Here is a 24,502-nt window from a genome sequence, read left to right as displayed (position 1 = left end):
CAGGCACAAGTTATATTGACTAAAAGATACAAACTCTGAATGCCAGAACATTTGAACACACCTTTAATCTGAGGATGACAGGTAATTTATTGATTCTTACTGTAGCTAGTTACATAGTTTGATTGACAGGATGATGTCTGAATGCATCCTCCAGAAATGCACATTAGCTTGGTAAACCTTTTTCGTTATGATTTAAATGAGACTGTTGTAAAATTTGACAGGTGATTCCAAATGAAATTTAATCTTGAGCTTGGCAATCAGTTTGAGAATTTTATGTTTCTTAATTCAAAGAGATAGGAGCTGCACTTGAAAATATGGCCACAACTGAAACAATTTGCACATAAAGTGACTTTGGTTAGGACTTACCCAGTCACCCACCCATCTATCTATATACCTACCCGACTGTCCATCTAATTTCCTATCTATTCCATCATCTATTACGAACCAATCTATCTGTCAAACAAGCTAATTATCGGCAGTACCTACAATGTATTTATTGTCCATCTATTGACCCAACTACCCATCTATCTACAATACCAATCCAACTAATCATCTGCCAACCCATCTATCCAATTATTTACCTACGTACCTGTCTACAGTATGTACCAGTTTATCCATCTTTTGACCTACTGATTTATCATCTGTATACCTACCATTAGCTATTCATTTAACTACCCATTAAAGCACATATTTGGGTACCTACTATCCATCTAGCTTTCTGCCAATCCATCCATCCATTCATCTAACTACATAAATATGTTTGCAGACGTCTCTCAAAACATTTAAATTAGGTTTTGCCAAGCCAACATGTACATCCAACCTTGCTTAGTTAAAAGTACATTCATTTGAAGTTCTTAAAATTTCAATAATATTTATTCAACTTATCTAATATATGTTTTACCCAGCGGATGCCCTTTCAGTCGCAACCCAACACTGGGAAGCACTCATACACTGATGCATTCACACTCATACTCTACAGCCAATTTAGCTTATTCAATTCACCTATAGCGCATGTATTTGGACTGTGGGGGACACCGGAGCACCCATAGAAAACCAACACAGGGAGAACATGCAAACTTTACACAGAAATGCCAACTGGCCCACCTGGGACTCGAACCAATGACCTTCTTGCTATGAGGCGATCATGCTACCCACTGTGACGCTCATTTTAATAACATTACATTCAAATTTGCAATGTAACCTCAGTTCAAATTCAGATCAGAATGTTTCATGCCCCAGCACTCTTACTCTTAAACACTATATTACAGTGCATTAGTGACACATTAGCATGAGGCTGGATTTCCGAAACTGCTGCCCTCCTCTCCCCTCCCCCTGCACATCTCTCTTTTGTGAGTGCACATGAGATGACCAGGGCCAGCAAACAGCTTTCAGCTCAAACGCAGATTCACAGGGATATCATGGTTTTTAGGGCTTGAATCAAGCAGCTTACCCCTTTAATTTGTGAGATTACTCCTGTAATTTCTCACTAAAATAAACCACTCAGCACCGACATATGGAATGTTTTAAAGTTTCCAGCTCGCATTAAACAATTGTTTTATGCTGTGGGTCACATGTTGGACACATTTACAGGCAGCTCGATTTACCTCATCTGTTAATGGCGCAGGATCTCACACATCCATGCAAACGCAGCATGTTCACCAACACATCCACACAGGCATATGCCTCTGGTGCTTAGTTAATAGCATCACTCCTCCACATCGCTGACGTCAGTATGTTCTGCACATGCTCACGTGACTGGCACTTTTGCTTTGCACATCACATGATCAAAGAGGTAATCTGATATCATCTGGCAGTGGGGAATATGAATGGGGACATGCCACCTACTGCGCTGCTGTCTGTCAGCCTGCGCTTCGGGGCTCGAGCATGTAAAAGAAAATCTGTCTGATGCATTTTTCTCTGCTGCCTAATCAAATTTACACAGACTAATGTGACACTCTGGGTACTCAAGTCTGTTAATCTTAAGGTCTGAACATCCCACTGCATCATAATAATGTTCGAACTAGCAAAGTAAGGCATTTGAATATCCTTTATGCTATACAGTATACTGTAGGAGTGCAAGACAGGTCTGCAAATGAACTCCACCGTAGTGTCTGTTGTCTCTGATCAATAAGGAAAACAGACTAATTGATAATGATTGCCGTTAACACAGTAATGGTCTGAATAAATACTGTGAACAATCTCAGAGATTTGATGGCACACAGACCTGACGGATTGGCGCGAGATAAAGTCAGTGAGCTTGTGGCCTGTTAATAGTGGTGAGGTTAGAACGTTTATGTCCAGAAGCCATTTTCCCCACTGCTCCATTTAATTTGGACACATAGCGGTAAATTATAGAATGATGCACCGCTATGTTCTGCTTTGAGTAAAAATAGCTTGTTTTTTTAGTGAGCATCTAAAATTGGATAACAAGGGGAAAATAGACTCTTCTTTTAAGTAAATCTCAGGAGGGAAGAAGAATAAGAAAGAATTTCCATCTACATCTATATTTAACAGCACCTTGGGACACAGAAACAGTGAGTACTCTGACAACGCTGTCAGGATCAAACACTCTATCAGGTTAAGATGGAATATTTTAAGATAACTTTAAATAAACCATTTTAACAAAAATACATTTTCTGGCATTCTTTACTCACCCCGTGTATTAAAAAGGATACAAATACATAATTCAATATAGTCCAAGTTAAACTAATTTCTATATTAAAAAACATGTCAAGTATTCAAAAAGTTAAAGTATTATTCAACAATTTTGGCTATTCATAAACACTTGAGGTTAGATTTTATGTGCATGTGATGGATACTTACTATACAACAAGGCCAAAGAAGAGGATTTAAGTAGTGACACAACTGACAGAGTAACTAACAACTATGTAATATATGTGAATTTCATTACTACACACATACATACAACATAAAAAATGCTACTGTGTTTACTGGTACAGAATGCAGTTTCACAAACAAGGCTTGCAGGAAATATATGACTCTCACTTGGGTTTTTAATTGTATTGAACTTTAGAGCCAGCAGAACATCAACAACTTTTGTTCCTTTCAGCCAATTCGAATGTTATCACTCGATTGAATGGGCGTTACTGATAGACTCAGAAGCTGTTATCATCCATCCACATGGTTAATCAGCTATAGATAGGGCCAGATAGAATCTGCTCCTGATAGAATCACAGACATTTTTCTGTGCTATTTCTGTGGAGAATTTCGTAAAACAAAATCTTCAGATTTATGCAGAATGATTTTGGGAATATCATAACAAAAAACGTAATATATGATATAAAAATAATACATTTTTAACTTTTATTTCATTTTTACAATGCAAATCTAATTAGACCCACTTATTTACTAGACAAAGCAAGTCTCTCATATAATTGGTCTTCTAAAAGACAAAGTTAAAACAGATCTGGATCTGGACACTTATCTCTTAGTATAGCTGATTAGCCACGAGAATTATTTATATTATTTATTACATTTCCCGTTAATTGTACTTTATTAACATCCACCCAAAGCCTAAACCCAACCATCACATTACTGTTAAAACAGATCTGGAACTGGAGTCTTCTCTATTAGTATAGCTGATTAACCATGTGGATGGATGAAAACAGCCTTCTGAGCCTGCCAGCTGGCACAAAAGGCCTCTACTGGCCCATATCTATCAGCTGAAAACCACTGATAATGCCCATTCAATCGTCTGATAACTTTCAAAGCGGGTGTTCCTTTGCACATAAATTATGATTATGTTCTTTTGTACGATAAGATTAACTGTAGAATGCAGGGCTTCACGCAGCTCATTCATGTTGACCCAACACAAAGTGACTAAGTTAACTTAACAAATTTAAGCTAATTGAGCATTAAAAAATTCAGCTTCCCAAAAAAATCTCCAGAATTGTGTTTAAGCTCATTTTAAGTAAGTAGTTTGAACAAGCAGCAAAAATCATGTACAATTAGGTATAAAGACCTCAAAACCCTTTAGTAAAGAGATTTTTTAAACAAACAAATTGGTGTCCATCTTACTATGTACAACTTTTCTGGCATACAGTTGAAGTCAGAATTATTACCCCCCCTTAATAATAAGCCTGCTTCCTAATTTCTGTTTAACAAAGAGAAGATTATTTCAGCACATTTCTAATCATAATAGTTTTAATAACTCATTTCTAATAACTGATTTATTTTATTTTTGCCGTGATGACAGTATATAATATTTGACTAGATATTTTTCAAGACACTTCTATATAGCTTAAAGTGACATTTGAAGGCTTAACTAGGTTAACTAGGCAGGTTAAGTTAATTAGGCAAGCTATTGTATAACGATGGTTTGTTCTGTAAACTATCGAAAAATACATTTGCTTAAAGGGGCTAATAATTTTGACCTTAAAATGGATTTAAAAAAAATTAAATACTGCTTTTATTCTAGCCGAAATAAAACAAATAAGACTTTCTCTAGAAGAAAAAACATGATCAGACATACTGTAAAAATTTCCTTACAAACATAATTTGGGAAATATAAAAAAAAAGAAAAAAAATTGAAAGAGAGGGTTAATAATTTTGACCAACTGTATCTTGTGTGCTCAGTTGATGATACAGCATGGTTGATATGGAGCTTTTGGGTACAATTTTTGTGCAGCAAGATTTGAAATGTTAAAATGTAAAATGTTATCATTATGTCAGCAAATAAACACAATATAACATTAACATTTTAATGATACTAACTAGATGTTTCTTTTCTGAATTTGCTTTCTGGGTAAAATTATCCGGTATCCCAGAATAAAAGAATTTCAGTCTTTGTTATTTAACATTTTTAATGTCTTCAAGTTACTTAAAACATAGCGCACGCATCATGAACCACATACTTTCATGTTTTGCATATATTTGAACTTTGAAGTTACTATTTATAACTGCCTTTTGTGTGTAAATTAGCCCAATGTGTTTTTATCAACTATTTTTACTTCAAAAAGCCACTTTGCCACAATTAAAACATAAATCAACAGTATCTCAAGACTCATCTCAAGATTTGGTAATGGTGACATCAGCACTCAAAATCACATTTGGCTACAGTAAAAAGTGCATTCGATATACCTGGCGAAATTTAAATTCCTTAAACACAAATGAAAAATCAAAACCTCCCACTACAATCCTTCAGAATCTTGCAACATCCACATTGAGCAAACTACAGGCAACCCTAATTCAGCAATGGTGATGACACTCTCACAGCACATGCTCAGTAGGCGTTTGTGAAAAGCAAGCGACTGAATGGCATCATCTCTGCGTGTGCTTTATTTACTCACATTGCAGTCCAGTAGATCCATGCTGTCCAGGCTCTTGCTTCTGTGGATGCGGCCCTTGATCCTGCGCAGTGATGGTTTGCCCTGACTGGCAGTCGCAGCAGCAGCAGGTGACGTGGCAGCAGCAGAGGCGGCAGGGGCATCTGAGGCAGGTGGCACCCTGAGGACCAGAGACATCAGCACATCATCATACAGCATCTCCAGTCACACCAGCTGTTGGCTGCCTGCACGTACTGTATACGCTTTTATTCAACACATCTCACAACTTTCTATTCGTTAGAAATCCATTCATTTCGCCAAAAACGCATTGCAATTTTCATCAAAAAGCTTTTTATTTATCGATATAGTTTCAATTCATTGTATATTTTTGTTAATGATTTAAGTTAGAGGGAAAGTTTACCCAAAATTAAACCAGTTTGAGTTTTTTTTTTTCTTTTTTCTGTTGAACACAAAGGAAGATATTTTAAATACACCTGCAACCATTGATATCCATTGTAGGAAAAGCAAATACTATAGAAGTCAATGGTTACAGGTTTACAACATTATTCAAAAACTATTCTTTTGTGTTTAGCAGAACAAAAACAAATTTTAAGCAAGTCAAGCGTGAGTAAATGAAGAACTCATTGATGGAAAATAGAGAAATATTTATATGGCAGCTAGCTGAAAACAAAGCTAATTTAGTATTTTGTTCTAAATAAAAAACAAAACAAAGTGATGTTTATTTTATTTCAATTAATAAAAATAAAGTTAATTTCATAAATTTTTGTGGAAACAGCTTAAGGGTTCACTTGTTGTTTTAACATGACTGTTCACTGGTGCACAAAGGAAGGTATTAGTGCTTGATCACACACATGTGCTTCTAGAAGAACAATCCTAAAACCATTAATACCAGATGTAGAATCTTATACAAATGGATGATGAGGACTTACATTACACCAGTAAAATTACATTGGATTAACCCTAATATTCCAGACTTTTGCACAAAGGATTTTTTCAGTATGTGGGACTGTGGAGAGATGCAGTTGTTTTGGAAGGAGGTGCTAGGTGTGGTCTGTGAAATGGCTGGAGGAAATGTTCCTTTTGGAACCAAAACTTTATACATGTATAAGCTAAGCTAAATGCGTTATAGCTTTGGTGTGGAAAAACACCCAAAGACCTATTCTTGCACAATGGATAAAGGAAATGTCTAATAATCTTGCTCTTAAAAATTAACATCCGTCATCAGAGGTAAAGCAGACACTTTTAAAAAAAGTGTAGTTTCCCTTCAGTTGCTTTTTAAATGTATAAATAAAAACTGAATGTCTCTGTAATTTAAAATTCAGTGTAATATATATATTATATATATTATATTATGTATATATATATATGTATATATATATATATATATATATATATATATATATATATATATTAATATATATATATATATATATATATATATATATATATATATATATATATATATATATATATATATATATATATTTTTTTTTTTTTTTTTTTTTTTTTTTTAAGTATTGTATTTTATTCTATTTTATAATTTATTTTAAATGACATTTTTGTTTAACAAATGTTGGGGTGGGAAAGTCCATTCTGAAATAGCATACAAGTTAACATTCTGTACTGTTTGCAGGGTTTTGTAACAATTAAAATCAATAAAAATAAAGTTGGAAAAAAAGGATCCAATAAACATATCCTTAAACCTTCTGGAAAGCCCTCCCAGAAAAGTTTTTTTATTAAATTACAGTGTAAATTATGAACACCCTTTTCAGTTTACTTGATGGAGCAAAAAATGTACACATCTGAGCTTACAGTAGGCGCTTAGGTGCCCTGATTACCATAATTCTCTTTAACTAAAAGCAAAACTTATCATAAAGGTGGCATATTTAACTATACTCTAAGCACAAGGATATAATGCCTACTGTATAATACTAAGTATTGTGTAAGCATTAAAGAACGGGAAGAAAGAGGAAACATGTAACCCATTCACACCCATATGGATCACACTTCTCTCACAAGAGACGTCTGCAAGCATAAATTAGCACAAGAAGCAAAACCCCTTAAGACATACTGGCCCTGATAGCTGTAATGCTCTCTTAAAAAGCATTGTCTCTGTAATTAGTCCAGCGTGCTGTCAAGCATCACTATATATAATGTATGGCTCGTTCTTACATTTAGAGGATTTAAACCACCCTGAACCCTAAATGTTACTGTGTGTGTATGTGTGTGTGTGTTTGTGTGTGTGTGTGTGTGTGTGTGTGTGTGTGTGTGTGTGTGTGTGTGTGTGTGTGTGTGTGTGTGTGTGTGTGTGTGTTTGTGTGTGTGTTTGTGTGTGTGTGTGTGTGTGTGTGTGTGTGTGTGTGTGTGTGTGTGTGTGTGTGTGTGTGTGTGTGTGTGTGTAAAAGAGCATTTAGTCATCAAATTTACGATTTAACAACAACAACAACAACAAAAATCTAGAGAACAAAGTTATATAGAGAGTGACTAGTCCTCTGCCACTTTTTCCCTGTTTGGGCCAAAATCCATAGAGCTACTGTAAGCAGGTGATCTCCAGAGAAAAGCAGGTTTGTTTTAGTGCTGTCACTGGGTGATTTATGTAACCCCTGTGGCCTTTAGGAATGAGTATCACCTTCCAGTTTGATTTTCCTGCTGCTGTCTCTTGTTAAACTGAGGAGACAAGAGAGTCTGAAGTGCACACTCACAGCGAGAACAGGAGAATCCCATTACGAGAGCCTTAAAACCCAACAAGTCCTGCAATGATGCATCGAGGGTCCCAACAGGAGTCTATCAGTGGTCTGCAGTAACATACTGTATATATATGCTGATTCATCTGAGATTGTTCTGAATTTGAGGAAAATAAATCAAAGTCAAATTACAGCCAAGATGACATAATACAGAGTTACAATTTCACATTATACACTGTATTGATTCGATTTATAAAATATAATTAAAGTGAAATATGCTTTTGTTTTGACTTACGAGCATCTGATTTTGCAGCTGGTACTCTCTTTTTCATTGACATTCAAAATAAAATAAAATAAAATAATATAAAAATAAAAATAAAAACAAATAAAATAATATAATAAAATACAAAATAAAATAAAACATAAAATAAAAGTGTAACAGATTACATTTAACATTAAACACTTTCTTTATAGGTTTATTTCCTGCTTTATCAGGGGTCACCACAGCGGAATGAACAGCCAACTATTCTGGGTATTGTTTTACACTGCAGTTGCTCTTCAAGCTGCAACCCCCAGTGCTAGGAAACACCCACACACTCTACCATTCACATACTATTACCAGTTTAGTTTAATCAATAGGTCAATTCACCTATACCACATGTCTTTAGACTGTGGGGGTATCCGGGGGAAACCCATGCAAACACAGGACAAAAAAAAACGTCAAAGGCTTCCTGGTCCAGACGGGACTCAAACCAATGACCTTCTCAATTTTAAAATAAAATGTGTGCTGTTCAAATGAAGAGGTCAGTCCATAAACATAAAAAGCTGAACCCAAACATTCAGGTTACTGAAATACTGAATTTTTAGGATCCATCTTCACCATAGCCAGCTTCTGTCCCCAAAGGGCAGACAGGCAGAGTGACAGTGGACCGTCTGTCCAAGTGCTTCCTCTAATTTTGACATGGTGGTCTGGTTGGTCCACGTGTTTTCTCTCTCTTGCTCCCTGGCAGAACACACTCAACAGTTCAGTCCCCAAACCGGAGAGCAGTTCGGCCAAATTGAGAGCCTTGGATCCCATTTGCTGCTGAGAATCTCTCTGATTGGCAGGCAGAGCACCAGCACTGGGCTTCTCTCCTGTGACCTCCACACTGCCCACGAGCCCTAGAGGATTTGCACTAAACCCAAGAGCACTACACTCAATCTGGACTGGCTTCTGTTGCCACCATGCTCTCTCTCTCTCTCTCTCTCTCTCTCACACACACACACACACACACACACACACACACACACACACACACACACACACACACACACACACACACACACACACACACACACACACACACACACACACACACACACACACACAAACGCGCGCACACGCACACACACATACAAACACACAAACACACTTTCTCTGTCATTTTGAGGACTCATTCACACCCTATGCAAGCAGAAGCCTAAACCAAAGGTGCAAGAGCAGAAGAATTTGACAATTCATAATGGATTTACATAACTTTTGAGTATAACGGTTTAGAAAATCACTGCTACAAAAATAGAAGAAAACTGATTTTGTATGAATGAATGAACAAATGAATTGATGAATAAATGTATGATTTAATGAATTGATGGATGAATGAATGAATGAATGAATGAATGTTGGATGGATATATTTATTGGATGAATGTATATATATATATATATATATATATATATATATATATATATATATATATATATATATTGAATAGATGATATATTTCTTGAATTAATATATTTAGTGAATGAACAAATAAATGAATATGATGAATTGATAGATATATTTACTGATTAAACTGAAGGATGAATGAATTAATCAATGGATTTTTTGTACAGATTTGTACACATTTATTGAATTTAACAAATGTGTATTCATTTTAATAGATTTATGTAAGCAATAGCACTGAAAATGATTTTCTAAGATATTGATACATAATACAATACATCAAATGTTTCAAGAACTGATTTAACTTTAGTGCAAAGGGTTATTATAAATATGTTGCATAAAAATATCGCCCTTACCGTTTTTCAAAAATGTTTAAATGGCTCCCATTGCACTCATAAAACGAAAGGTTGATGATTCAGTGAACAATATTTTAACGTCTGCGAAATCTTTAAAATACACAATACATTCTTAAGGGTGCAGTATATACGTTTGACACCCAGTGGTTGAACTTGGTATTGCACATCTGGCTCAAAACACACGCAAGAGCAGGTTGCCAGATTGATGACACCAACAAAGGCTGATTTCAATTCTAAATGTTCTAAATAAAAGCAACAGCATGCAATAGAAGGAATATTTTCCATAATAAAATGAGTTTTTGTTCTAACAAACACCTGAAATTTATCATTTTAGAAACGACTTCTGTCTTACAGCTGAACAACAGAAAAGTGACAATGATTACCTCAGGTACACCTCATTATTCAGTGTTACTGTAAATGCTAATAATGTTTGAATGAAGTTTTACATGACATTTATTGCCATACTACTGAAAGCAGCAGCAGATACTTCACCTCAGATCTTGAAATTAAAATAAACTGAATAGCTGTATTTAAAATTCTATCATGGTGGGTCTGGTGCAAACAGCCAAATTGCTTATTACTGAAGCATGTTGTTAGGACACGGAGTTACGATGTAACTTGCTCACCTAATGTTTAAATTTATAATGCTTATGTTATTTGCTAATTAATAACCACTTTATATGGAACTCTGAATCTGTATCTGAATCTGTATCTCAGAATCAACATAATCATTTTTCACACAAATAAAAAATAGCATTCTTTCAAAAACAAATAACTGAAATGTTCTTTGGGCACCAAAAAAGGTTCTTCTATGGCACCACTGTAAAATTGGACCTTTGTGTGTTTCAGAATGAGAGGTTCATATGATACTTTAGTGGCCGCTGACATTACACTCTGAAAAGTCCTAGGTTAGTCGTAAGCTCAGCTGAGAAACCTTTTATCGCTTGTTGCTTTATCATGTCTGGTCAGAACAAGGTGTAAAGTAAAACAAGACCAGAGGGCAAGTCTCCACATAGGAGCAGAGTTGGATAAAAATACATGGCAAAACGCTGAGCATTTGTCACACTCTTTGGGACTTTCGCATTTACAGTACAAAGTGAAAAATGTCTAAGCTGGTGCTAATTTCAGTCTAGGAAAACACTACACGGTAAAGTGTCCTTTCCTTGGCCCATAAGAGTAAAACATCAAATATTAAGCAGTCTGCCCTGTTTATCCACCCCATCTCAACTTCACAACAAACAGAGCATTTCCTTCAATAGAAAAAACACCCCTCACGACTCCTCTAAGAGGTGAGCTTCATGAATGTTACATGAACTCTTGCCTAGAAATAGCAATTCTTCCAGCTCAGTGTGAGTGTTTTAAGAGGTCACTGGTACTGGGATCCAGCAAGCACTGATTACTGTATTCCCCCCCCACGCACACGCACACACACACACACACAGACACACATACACACGCACGCACGCACGCACACACACACACACACTTTATTTAGTGGATGACTGAACATGATATATTTATTGGATGGACAGACACATTTCTTGAATAGATTTATTTATGGATGGATATGTTGTATGGATAGAAGTAAGTATTTATAGAAAGGACGTTGGATACATGTATTGGATATATTTAGATAAATATTGGTAGGGTTGATGGATGTATATTTTTATTGGATTGATGGATTGTTGTATAATTTATTGAATGGATGGATGTATGAATGTATATATTTATTGGATTTATGGATGAATATAAATGCTGAATTGTTGATTGTATTGATGTACATGCTGGATGAATGGATGGATTGATGAATAGATATCAGTTTTGAAATATAAATATTTATTTATACAACAGTTTTCACTGGTTCTCGAATCTGATTGGCTGATAGCCATGCAATATTCATCAATATGAGAACTCCTACAGCCTCCTCACCCCTCTGTATTACTCCGCCCACATAAAGTGAAAGCAAGATCAATAAACTAACTACAGTTTGACAAATATTACAGCTGCTGGACAACAATGTACTTTTGAGGATTTTTTAGGCAAGAATGTAGTTGTTTAGATTGCATCTATGCAGTTTATTTATAAGGATGGTGCTTATTTTAAAATATTTACAATTTCTGAGATGCAACACGGTGGCATTCATCAACCTGTCATACTGAGCAGAGCAAAGACAGTTGACAGTGTTCTTCCACAAAATGGTGACAGAGACACATAATAAGCCTTTATGCCTGTTTCACACCGCAAGCGCAAGCAGGGTGTGAGCAAAATGGAGTGTATGGAGAGCAGAAGCAGCGTGCAGGCGTTTGCCTTTCACACCGACTGCGTCTGCAGCGCCCAGCTTATCGCAAGCTGCTGCATAGATCAATCAATCTCTGTCTATTCTATTTAGTTATCTATGTAGAAATGCACTTTTTTACTTTTCATCTGCACCAAGGCCTGCAGCAACTTCCTCACATGCTGTTTCCTTAACCTGCAACTCTTTATTTTACAAATTAAGATTTAAAACCACAAATTATTTTCAAACCACAGCTGATCAAATCATTATAAAATTGGTGAATCACATTCTAAGTTGATCTCTGTCTTTTATGTTGCAGTGCTGTATTTATAACATAGTAATTGTAGTAAGTTACTTTTTGGTTGGCCATTAGTTTGTTTCTAATGAGTCTTCTGTTTTAATACTGCTAACTAGTTCAGCAAAAAGAAAGAAAAAAGAAATGTCCACGTTTGTTTATTTTAATTTTTTTTCTTATCGCAAACACAACAGTAATCCGGTAGCATTGCTGTGTTTTTTTCAGGGCTCATTATTGTGATATCCTGATTGCAACAGAGAAATACTGGGAAATGTCTCTAGGCCGTCAAACTGTTGTATAAACGTGATATCACACTCGTAGCAGTGTGATATGGCTGAATATCATCATTGGTGGGGCACTAAGGGCACTCAGCCTGCGGGCTTTCAAAAGTGCAGATACTGTATACTGCCATGTCGCACTGCAACTCGTGATATTGCTAATTTATTTACATACACACACACACACACACACACACACACACACACACACACACATATGTATAATGTATATATATATAGGTGTAAAACTACACTGGTCTCACAGTTTGGTTATGATGGTCATGTCATTAATTTGGTTAACTTTGATATCACACTACATTTGTTGATGCATTCCACCCACAATTTTCAAATTTACTTTGAAACTATTTCGACTTTTATTATAATACACGCACAGTCGAAAATATACAGTAAAAATTAGCCTTTAATTTTACTTGCTCAAAGAAAACTCAAGTACAGGCACAGAAGACAACAGGAGCATTTAGAATAAATACACAAAAGTAAATCCTTCAAGTGCATAACAAAGGCACTAAAATATAAAAATTGATTCCTACCAGCACTTTCTTGCTTGCTTTTTAAACACTGTTGAGAGAGTTCTTAAACAACTATGATTAACCATTGTGTTCCCGTGCTTAATAGAAATGACTGTGATTGGCTCTAATGATCAGTGCTGTTTACTGATCATTGACACAGATGCATGGACACTGAAGCATTTGAAAGTTGCATCTATTAGCGTGTCTGTCAGCAGATCACTTATATAAAAGCAGTGTAAAAGTTGTCAGCTTTTGTAGAAGTTTGAGCTTTTTAATTACTTGTACCTTCTTCGCCATACCAAGACATAGTCCATATGCAAATGAAATCAGTATGTTATTATAACTGATCACATAATTAGTTATTATCTATTAGTGAACTGATACCATATCATTCAAGATGCATTCAAGAAACAATTCATTTTGACAGCCCCCATTTTTTGGATGTATGGATTAACAAATAGATAGGTAGTTGGATTTATATACATCTTTAAAAGTTTAGTAATAAAGGAAATCAGTTTGAGCACTTTTCAATAAGGATCGTCTTGGTATATTTACATGTTATATATTGAAACTAAACCTGACCAGCTCATCATCAATATAAAGATATAGATACAAAATCATGTGTGTTTGTTAAAATTGCCCGCATGGATGAGGATGTATAAGTCATGTCAAGTGGGCCGATGTGCTCTAGTGAGGGTTCAATGTAAACAGATCTCTGCAAGGCCACTTCACATGACACTGCATGGTCGGGAGAGCAGAGACCTTGCACCGCTGCAGATCCATTACTCAGTTCAGTGATTGTGACACTACCTTGTTAGGATATATTCATTCAATAAGGTGCCAAGGTGAGGGCAAGGAGCTTTGATGTATTCGTATCAGAGCAGCACATGATGTACACGGCACCTGATATGAGTCAATGCACGACACCGCTCGGATGTGTGCTTTTAAGGCTAAACAGCATGACTAAGAGAAGAGAGAGTGTCCCGAGGACACAAACTCACAGTCAACCAATGTCTCTCAGATGAAAGCAGACAAGAGAGACTCACTCGTGCTTTTGTTTAGACCCGTTTCGCATCCAAACTCCTTTTTTTACCACACCATACAGTTTATATTTGTTTGATATTCTCGCCATTTACATTAAAATAAATACATTTCAAGTATACAGACCCATTTGTCCTATGTGTGAAATCTTAATACCTCCATATAAAACTGAAATATTTTTATTTTTATTTTCAATCTGGCTATAGATTTATTCCGCTTTATGCGCAAATCCAAAATAATTTATTGCAATATATTATAGTATTCACATTTGTATTTTAAAATATACAAATACATTGGAATTTATTTCACATAAATGACAAAAAAAACTTTTAAAAAGCTTGTCTAGATGTACTGAATTCACTAGCTATGTTTTGGGTTTTTAGAGAGTAAATAAACATTTAAACAAATTAGTAAATAAATTAATATTTAAATAATTGTGTAAATAAATAAACGCGACATCTTTATTCTTCTTCAAATATATTTCAAGTGATGTTTGACAAAGCGATTTTCATAGTATTTCCTTTAATGTTGTTTCTTCAGGGGAAAGTCTTTTTTTTTTTTTTTTGTTTAACCAAAATAAAAGCAGATTTTACATCTTTTAAACAATTTTCAGCTCAGTAATATAATAGCTCCATGTTCAATAACTTGCCTAATTACCAAAAACCTAAATAAGTTATTAAAATGGCACTTTAAGCATAATACTAGTGTCTTGTGAAATAAGTAGAAAAATATTATGCACTGTCACCATAGCAAAGAAAAGATAAAATAGTTATTAGAAATGAGTAATTGAAACTTTTATGTTTAAAAAATGTGCTGAAAAAATCTTCTCTTGGTTAAGCAACAATTGGGAAATCATTTTCCCAGGTGTTTTAAAAGAAAATAATTTTAAAAGAAATAAACAGTTTTAACATGTAGATGTATCTTTACCATGTTTTTGTCCTAAATATCTGCGACGGCGATGTGTGAAACTTCTATTTTAGAAAATTTGTCTGCAACGTCACGGCAGAACAACAGCAAATACTCCATAACAAAAAAGATGAGCTCAGGTACCAAGTACACAGCAAAATATGGGGACCCAAAACAACTCTATGGGTGTTAATTTCAACACTTTGAAAGTGTCTCATGGGGTCCACTCAAAACTGAGTTAAATCAACACTTTCAAAAGGGTTGGCACATTGACACCGAAGTAAGGGTTAATTTTAACTTTGGGCAGAGTTAAAAATGTAACTATGTTTAACACCGCCTGGTAGTAATTTTTTTACTACAATATATTGTTATTTTATTCAACTCTCTTGAGTGTAAATATGGTAAAAAGGTCAAATAGACTGTAAATTACAAAAGAAAAAACATTTTATTTGAAAACATTCACCACTTCAACAATTCATTCAGTTTTTAAAATGCAACAATGTCAAATATGCTTTAAATGTTTTATTAGTACAGACAGTTTCAACAAAATATGTATGACCAGTGCTCAAAAAGGCTGTTTCAGTCCTTTGGTCCAAACTTGATGTTTCATCAGTGCAATTTGAAAGTTCAATATAGCGTCACTCATAGTTTTCTACTGAAATTACATTAAACAACTTGGCGTGCAAATCTTTCACTTCTGGTGTTTCCTTGGTCCTCCATATCAAACACAGCAGTTTAAATGAAGGTATAAATGCTGTAAACTTGTGTGAAAACAAACTGGAGCTAGGAAATCTCATCAAGCATGTCCTGTGAATGAAGTGCTTCCCAGCCACAGGATGACCTTTTTATCCATGACGATGTACAGTAGTAGCTGCTGATCGCTCGTCTGGTGGTTCCTGATGCACGGATATAGGGTGATGCTCATCTAAGAACTCTTCAAGATTCCAGCATGACTAAGAAAAATGTTTGAAAACAAATTGCAATCAAATTCTATGATATTTAAAAGAACATTTAAAGTAAATAAAACATTCAAGAAATCTAAACTCACCTTTTGAAAATCTTCATGATGACTCTCCCAGCTGGTTGAGGTGACAGGATATGGAAAAGTAGAAAAAACACATACATCACTGTTGGATCTCCAAAAACAATTAGGGTAACCACTATGACTAGAACTGGAAAAACGGGCAGCTGTCTGTCCAGAATCCTCAATTTAACACAACACTTGAAGCAAAATTTAGAGGAGCTTAAAATCTTTTATATCATTTAGTGATGCTGACTTCCCAAAATATTGGCCACAGTGTAAAAAATATTCATAAACTTACAGTTTTATGTAAGTGCGTGCGTGTGTGTGCGCGTTTCTTTACCAGATTCAACTTGTTAGGCCCTTTCAGGTCCAGTATTGACGCCACCTTTCTTGGAGTCTAGCAGATGTTTCAGGTCCAAATATAATCTAAAATATTAGGATAAGCAGAAGAGAAAAAGTGCAAAGCAAAGAGCAAAACATTATTTAAGTAACAGTTCACCCACAATACAGAACTTATCACCTTCATGTCATTTGTTATTCTCTAATGCTCTAATACCCTCTCAGCTTATTGTGAAACAAATACAGAACTTTATCAAACATACCTTCATTATCACCACATATGACCAAGAAGGTGTGCTTGGTCATTTCACCAACTCTGGAAATACACCATCCATCACCGTCACAGGGTCTTGTGTTATTGTATAGAGAACTGTGGCTGTTAAAAAACAACAACACATTAGTATCTAACACATATGCATAACCTTCAGATAAAAAAGAGAGATGAACATCAAAGTATGCCTCACACTTTTTCAGATATCTTTTGATTCAGATGTTGATTATTGATAATAAATCTACAAATCAAACCTGTATCATCATTAGGCTGCTCAAATATGAATCAGTTGATTAATTTTACAGACAGGTGGCTGTTTACAATGCACTAAATTGTCTTTAATAAAACGGAAATGTTGTTTACATGCTAGGTTTAGTCTATAAGCACAATATCATGCGGGAGAAAAGTTTGACTAAGCTGTTCCTGACTACAGAAATAGCCTAACTTACTAACGTCAGACATCCCGAGTTGGGAAAAGTCATTTTCGGGGGATACAGAGTTGATTTGCGGGAGGTAGCGGGAGAGATGGGTACCTGAAGAGCAATGGGGTGAGTTGCGCGCGACGTACCTGAAGAGCGGTGGGGGTGACTTGCGCGCGACGTACCTGAAGAGCTGGGAGAGATGCGGTGGAGAGGGGTGTGCAAAGTGTTTAATGGCCGGGTGGGAGACGCGCGATTTCCGGGAGATTATCATTCATTTGCGGGCATCTACTTGGGCATCTGGGAGTCTCTGTACATTTGCGGGATAACGTTAACGTTAGTCCCGCAACTTCCGGGAGACTTCTGTAATGTTAAATGTCCGAGAAAGTGCAAACGCGGTCATTTAAAGACATCAATGTTAACATTCCGACTTTAATGGTTGTCAACACTTAATATAATTCAAGCGTACGTTATCACACGAGTCTATGGACTAACGGTATATGGACGGCCACGAATGAACCAGTTTAAAAGGGCCGCGGTGTTTAAAATAACCAAATTAACGTAAAGTTACACGAATAACAAACAATCATATGTTTTAGTCAGGAAGCCTTTTACAAGTAAGCATGTGTTGATTTACTCACCAGATATGTTTTAGAAACTCTTCAGAGCTTATGGAAACCATCCTGTGTTGCCGTTAGCATCCGGGCAGAGTAGGCTAACGTTAGGCGGCTCCGGGGATTCCCTCGCTAGTTTGCTTCGAATTAAAGGAGAAGTGTCGATTTTATTTTACAGATCCCAGATAGCAAAACACACTCGGGCCAGTTCCGGTTAGATTGTCGCCTGCCGGAGACTAACCCCTCGGCCCAACTTCGGCTGCCGGACTCGGGCCGGATGCCTGTGGACTCACTGCCCGATTCCGGCCCGAATCAAGCGGGCCAGATGCGGCCGCCGTAAGCGAGCCGACTCTGCGCATCCGCGCCGGAATCGTCGCGAGGGTAATGTGCGCTGCGGCCCGGAGCTGCCGCGACTCCATATTTATACACCTTATAAAACCTTTTGGTATTACATTGGTACTTGATATATGGTATTACAACCATTTGAATTTATATAACAGCAAACACAGGCTATAATGTAAACACAAAGTGTAAGCACTGCGTTTAACCTTTGAATAGTGCAAACTGCATACATATTCTGTAACGAAAATAATCAGACAAATGACAAAATAAATAAATGTTAAACGTTTATTGATTGCATGAAAAAAATAGTACTAAAATTTTATAAATAATTTTTTAGTGCACAAGAATATCAATATAAAAACAACAATAAAACAACACAATAAAGACACACAGAAAGATTTAAACAAAAAATCTAAAAATTACACACAAACACAGATGTTTTTTTAAAACAACCCTGTTTTCCCAATAGACTTGAATTAAAAATTTGTAAAAAACAGCTAAATTTTATATAAACCTAAATATAGAAACCAATTTAAGATATAGCAAGAAACATCTTAAAAATACCAATGACAATCCGTAAAATATCCAAGTCAAACTTGTAAAAAGTACTGCAGAATTCTGAAGAAACATCTTGAAACATTTTTTAATAAAACATTAAAATAATAATAATAAACAAACATATATATATATATATATATATATATATATATATATATATATATATATATATATATATATATATAAATAAATATATATATATATATATATATATATATATATATATATATATATATATATATATATATATATATATATATAAATATAATTGCAGAAGTATAAAGTCAAACTTTTTTTTTAAATAAACTTGAACAAAAGCAATTGCACAAACAGCAAGACATGAGTGAGATGATTATACATTTCATATATATACACGTCTTGTGCAATTTTATATTTATAATTTTATTTGTATTACGTTTATTAAAAATGTATCAAGATGTTTCTTCAGAATTTGGCGCACACACATACATACATACATACATACCATACATATACACACACACACACACATATATATATATATACATATACATATATATATATAAATGCAAATGAAAGAAACAAATTGTTCAAGTATCAGGGAACATCCTAATACACATAAAATGTTGTTTAAAAAATAAAACAAAATAGTGATGTAGACATTTGACACATTAGCTTTCTCTTCTTTCTTCCTCCATCCCTGTCAGGGGCAAGTTGTAGCTACCTTGTAATGCATTTTTCCACTTCTTTATCAGTGGCGTGGTATGGACATTTGTCCTCACTCCATCTGTGATTAAAAGATAAACAGATAATTAGTAGTGAACAAGTACTAATGTAAAAAAAAAGAAAAAATTATGAAAAAAGTAGGCTACCTACGAAGCAAAAAAAAAAAACTATAAAAAAAACAAATAAACTTAAAACACTTTGAAATTAGCAAGAGCTTGAACTTACCAGTTTCTTCATTTGTTCGGGCTGCTCCTTTAGTTGATTTTCAAGCTTTTCCAAATCAAATTGGCCAAAGGAAGGTCAAATGTGTTTACATCTGGAATTTCATCACGTCTGTTTTGGTTTTGTGAGAATCAGGCCCAGCTGCTGCTTTATGACGTTGCATGATTTTAAAACTTCAGTCAGTCGTGCTAAAAAAGAAAAATAACAGATAGTATAAATCAACCTGTAGTTTATTCTCATACAACTTCTGTAAATACAACAGTGGGTTAGACACTGCTGATATTCTCTAGTTGATCTTTACTTTCTAGCTGCATTAAACCTTAACAAATTTAGTGATGTCTTCAATTCTTACAAAGACATCACGAGATGCAATAAGTTCTGTCTTGATCTCAAACTGCACTAGAACAAAGACTGTAAATGTTCATAGGTGTACTGCAGGAGTGTCCAAACTTTTTGGGCCGAGGGCCAGATGCAAAAAAACATACGTTGTCGCGGGCCAAATTTTACATACATCACACAGACACGTGTATATATATATATATATATATATATATACATATATACAGTTGAAGTCAGAATTGTTAGCCCCCCTAAATTATTAGCCACCGTTTATTTTTTCCCCAATTTCTGTTTAACGGAGAGTTAAACATTTTTTTCCACACATTTCTAAACATATTAGTTTTAGTAACTCATTTCTAATAACTGATTTATTTTATCTTTGCCATGATGACAGTAAATAATATTTGACTAGATATTTTTAAGACACTTCTATACAGCTTAAAGTGACATTTAAAGGCTTAACTAGGTTAATCAAGTTAACTAGTCAAGTTAAGGTAATTAGGCAAGTTATTTTATAACAATGGTTTGTTCTGAAGACTTAAGGGGCTAATAATTTTGACCTTAAAATGGTTCATAAAAAAATTCAACCGCTTTTTATTCTAGCCGAAATAAAACATAAGTCTTTCTCCAAAAGAAAAAATATTATCAGACATACTGTAAAAATGTTCTTGCTCTGTTAAACATCATTTGGGAAATATTTAAAAAAGATGAAATAAATCAATGAGGGGCTAATAATTCAGACTTCAACTGTGTGTAGATAGATAGATAGATAGATAGATAGATAGACAGACAGACAGACAGACGGATAGACGGATAGATAGATAGATAGATAGATAGATAGATAGATAGATAGATAGATAGATAGATAGATAGATAGATAGATAGATCATAACAAGAACTGCTGCTTAATTGAATGCATGCAATAGCGACACCCGGTGGTTATTTATTGAATTACGTTCATTTTTGTATAGCGGGCCAGATTCTATTGATATTTATAAAAAGCCTCGCGGGCCGTAGTTTGGACACGCCTGGTGTACTGGAATGTACAGTATCTGTGCATCTTGATGGTGGTCTTAAGATTTCTGCCATAGTCATTGATGGTGATGGTACTTGTGGTGCTGCATTGATTTCTGAAATCTTCATACCTGCCTTTTATCCAGCCTCTTTGTTCCAAGTAATTTTTCTTCATCACGGTATAGATGTGTCCATACTGTCCCTTAATCAGATACATTTACAAAACAAAACATCACATTAGTATAGTGCCAGGGCAAAACTCACAGGTTGTAATAGATCAATGACATAATGTTGACAGTATGTGTTTAAAATAATTGCAAACAAACCTGTTCTGTCTTTAGATGTATGACAGGCGATCATCATCCTCATCTGTCTACCAGTCAGAAATCACAGTTGCGTGTGGATGTTTGAGTCGAGCTTCCTCATATGCATCTATAATAAAACATCACATTGTTGTTAACCTCCCGTAAAGAAAAGTTCAAATCCTGAAATACTATCAAAGTTAATTAATGCATATAATACATATAGTGTAAATAATCAGTACACAGAAGGTTGCACAAGATTTATTCGGAGATTCATGCAGAGTGACAGCCTTATGAATCTGAGACATAGATTTGTAAGATGGTCAAGCACATGCATTATTCTGTACCCATGAAGATTAACCTACCATTGTGAAAAATGTTTGATGATAGCCAATAACAATAAACCATTTCAGCTGTTTGTGAAGCAATTAGTAATGTAATGTCTGAAAAGCTCAATCTATGTTGAAAATATATCAGCAGTTTACAGCTTATAATGGACTTTTAGCACACAACTATAACATGCCTATTCACGTTCAAAAGAGTGTGCTATTGACTTCTTTGGTCGTGATGTACTGCAAAATGATCTCACTAACCTTTGTTAAACAAGAACAATAAGACTTAACCAACAAATATTGTTACCCATTCATTTAAATCAGAATTTATCACTGTCAATAACATAAAAAACAAACAAAAACAAAAAAACATCAAAATCTGCTTTAAGACGTTCAGTTTTACATTAACTGACCATTACAGCTTGAACAAAAGATATAATTGATTCACATAGGCTAACACATATGAATTAAAGTGCACACTAATATATTTCTCTTGGAAATTTTAAAGAGAATAGTAAACAGTCGAGTTTCCATCATTTTTCGTGACTAACTGCATAAACAAGATAAACAATAATATTTTATTAATCCAAAACGATTAGTTTTTATTTACACATAATCACAGAATTAATACTGTTGGATAAGTATACGCCTGTACAATGATTTTTTCAACATCCACGGTACTTTATAATGTTAAATCAGGAAAAAAACACGTTTTGCCAAGTTAGTTAATGGATTCGTCTACAGAAACTTTCTTTAACGCAGTTAGCATACACACAAATTCGTTTCATGTTTCTTTAAAATAATTAAAATAGTTTTCAGTTACTACACACGTTACAATCTAACATTGTGTAAAAGGAAAAGGAACTTTCAGACGTGTTTGTAACTGTTAGCGTTAGCATACATTAGCTCCAGTCGTGTTTCTTAAAGCAAGTTACATTTCGTATCAAACTGTTTTAAATTACTAAACGCTGTTACAACCAAACACCGTGGAAATGTTTTAAGCTCTAAATTCGCTAATTATACAGTACACAAGCAGTAAAAAGCTTACCTTTCTGACCGGACTCCACGTGAAATGTTTGAAAAACCAAACTTTTTCTTCTTGTGATCTTCGTGCCATGGTGGTTGACAACCAGCTTTTTGGAGCATTACCGCCACCGTCTGGATTGGAGTTTGGATCATGAGTTTAGTCACGCATGTGTTTATTATGAAATCAGCTTCTGCTTTAAAAAAAAACAGTCAGCACAGGAGCGTGCTATCTCAAAAATAAGCGAATTTTACATAGTTTTTCTCTAGATGACATGTATAATCTATTTATAAATAATATTGTTTTGTTTGCGTCTAAACATTGCGACCATCCACACTAAATATTCTTTTTTTTTTTTTGCTATCGTACCATGAATATGTTCTCAAATTATCATTAAACGTGGAGCTAACAGATTACTAGATAAAATAAGAACTTAATCGGTTGCCATCAGCCGAGTCCTTGCCAGAAGCGGCCAGGACTCTACAGACAGACTCGGGCCGGATATGGTTGACCGGAATCGGGCCAGTGCTTTACAGCCGCATCACAACCGCATGTGCGCGAGCGAGCTGCGGGCCGCACTCGGCCCGGATAACACTCGCCGATGCCGAGTCGGAGCCGGAGGCACCGGAGGGCAGCCGAGCTCGGGCCGATTACTGCCTGCTATCTGGGATGAGTAACAACGCACAAAATGGCATTAAGCGTGACAGAAATGCGTTGAACATGTACATTTGATGTTTTAATGCACTATGTATGCGTGAGCATATATAAAAACATTCTTGAAAAGAAGTCAATAGTAATGCAGTAAAGCTAGATACACAAACGACCATGAATGAACCGCAGAAGTTTAAAATTGTCACTCCATTCTAAAGTTAATAACTTAAAAATATGTTTACAACTGTATTTCCTTAAAGAAAGTCAGTAAAATACCAACATTTAGGTAGTTTGACTCACCAGTTGCTGTTCTAAACCTCAGATGGAAAATGGCGTCTGGAAAATTCTTCAGTGACTGGGGCTGCTTGAATTCCCGGATGTTGGAAATAACACCACCAAGTGTTGAAAAGATAACTCCTTGATTTCGCACTGAATAAAATCAATTCTAACTCTTATTATATTCATTTATCAAAATCTAACTCTTTAACGTCAACACTTTACTCTGAAATGCTTCAACACCGAGAATTTAACTCTGATGAATTTGCTGTGTATGTGCTTTATTCAGTGTTAAATTCTCCCAGTGTGAGTTTAAATACAACTTTATGTAACATTTATCACATATAAAAACTAGCAGATGGTTTGAAAATGAAAGTCAGAATATGATTCAGTGCAAACCATCAATATCAGTCACTCAGTAGCCTATTAATAATGTTATCGAGGTTTAATATGTGTTAATTCTATTAAAATCCTTTGCCATTTCATTGGAAGTGCAGTGGCTGGTATTTAAATGTTTCTATCTTGTCGCTTTACATGTTGTAAGAGGTGGTAAAGTTTCACATGAGAGCTCATTATTTTGACTTAAGATGTTTATTGCATCTGACTGGAATAAATTCCCCTGATAACTTTTTAATAATTAGTTCTTATAGTGATTTTGATTTTAAGTAATGTCCCTGCATAAGCTAACAAGTAA

General features: G+C 35.1%; 2 protein-coding genes across 26 annotated transcripts in view; both read right to left on the bottom strand.

The window, feature by feature from the left end:
* The window catches only part of apba2b (amyloid beta (A4) precursor protein-binding, family A, member 2b), a 246,027-nt gene that overhangs the window by 16,771 nt on the left and 204,754 nt on the right, over positions 1–24,502 (bottom strand). The gene's annotated exons all lie outside the window — the stretch shown is intronic.
* tjp1a (tight junction protein 1a) overlaps positions 1–24,502 on the bottom strand; it is a 196,473-nt gene that overhangs the window by 162,064 nt on the left and 9,907 nt on the right. For all 24 annotated transcript variants that reach the window (XM_005168933.6, XM_073908586.1, XM_073908588.1 and 21 more), the window contains exon 2: positions 5,310–5,466. In XM_005168933.6, the coding sequence (XP_005168990.2) occupies positions 5,310–5,466 (157 nt within the window). The remainder of the gene's footprint in view (positions 1–5,309; positions 5,467–24,502) is intronic.

Source organism: Danio rerio, chromosome 7 (genome assembly GCF_049306965.1).
Source record: "Danio rerio strain Tuebingen ecotype United States chromosome 7, GRCz12tu, whole genome shotgun sequence".
Lineage (NCBI taxonomy): Eukaryota > Metazoa > Chordata > Actinopteri > Cypriniformes > Danionidae > Danio > Danio rerio.
Note: the sequence above shows the minus strand (reverse complement) of the source record. Positions and strands in the feature narration are given on the sequence as shown.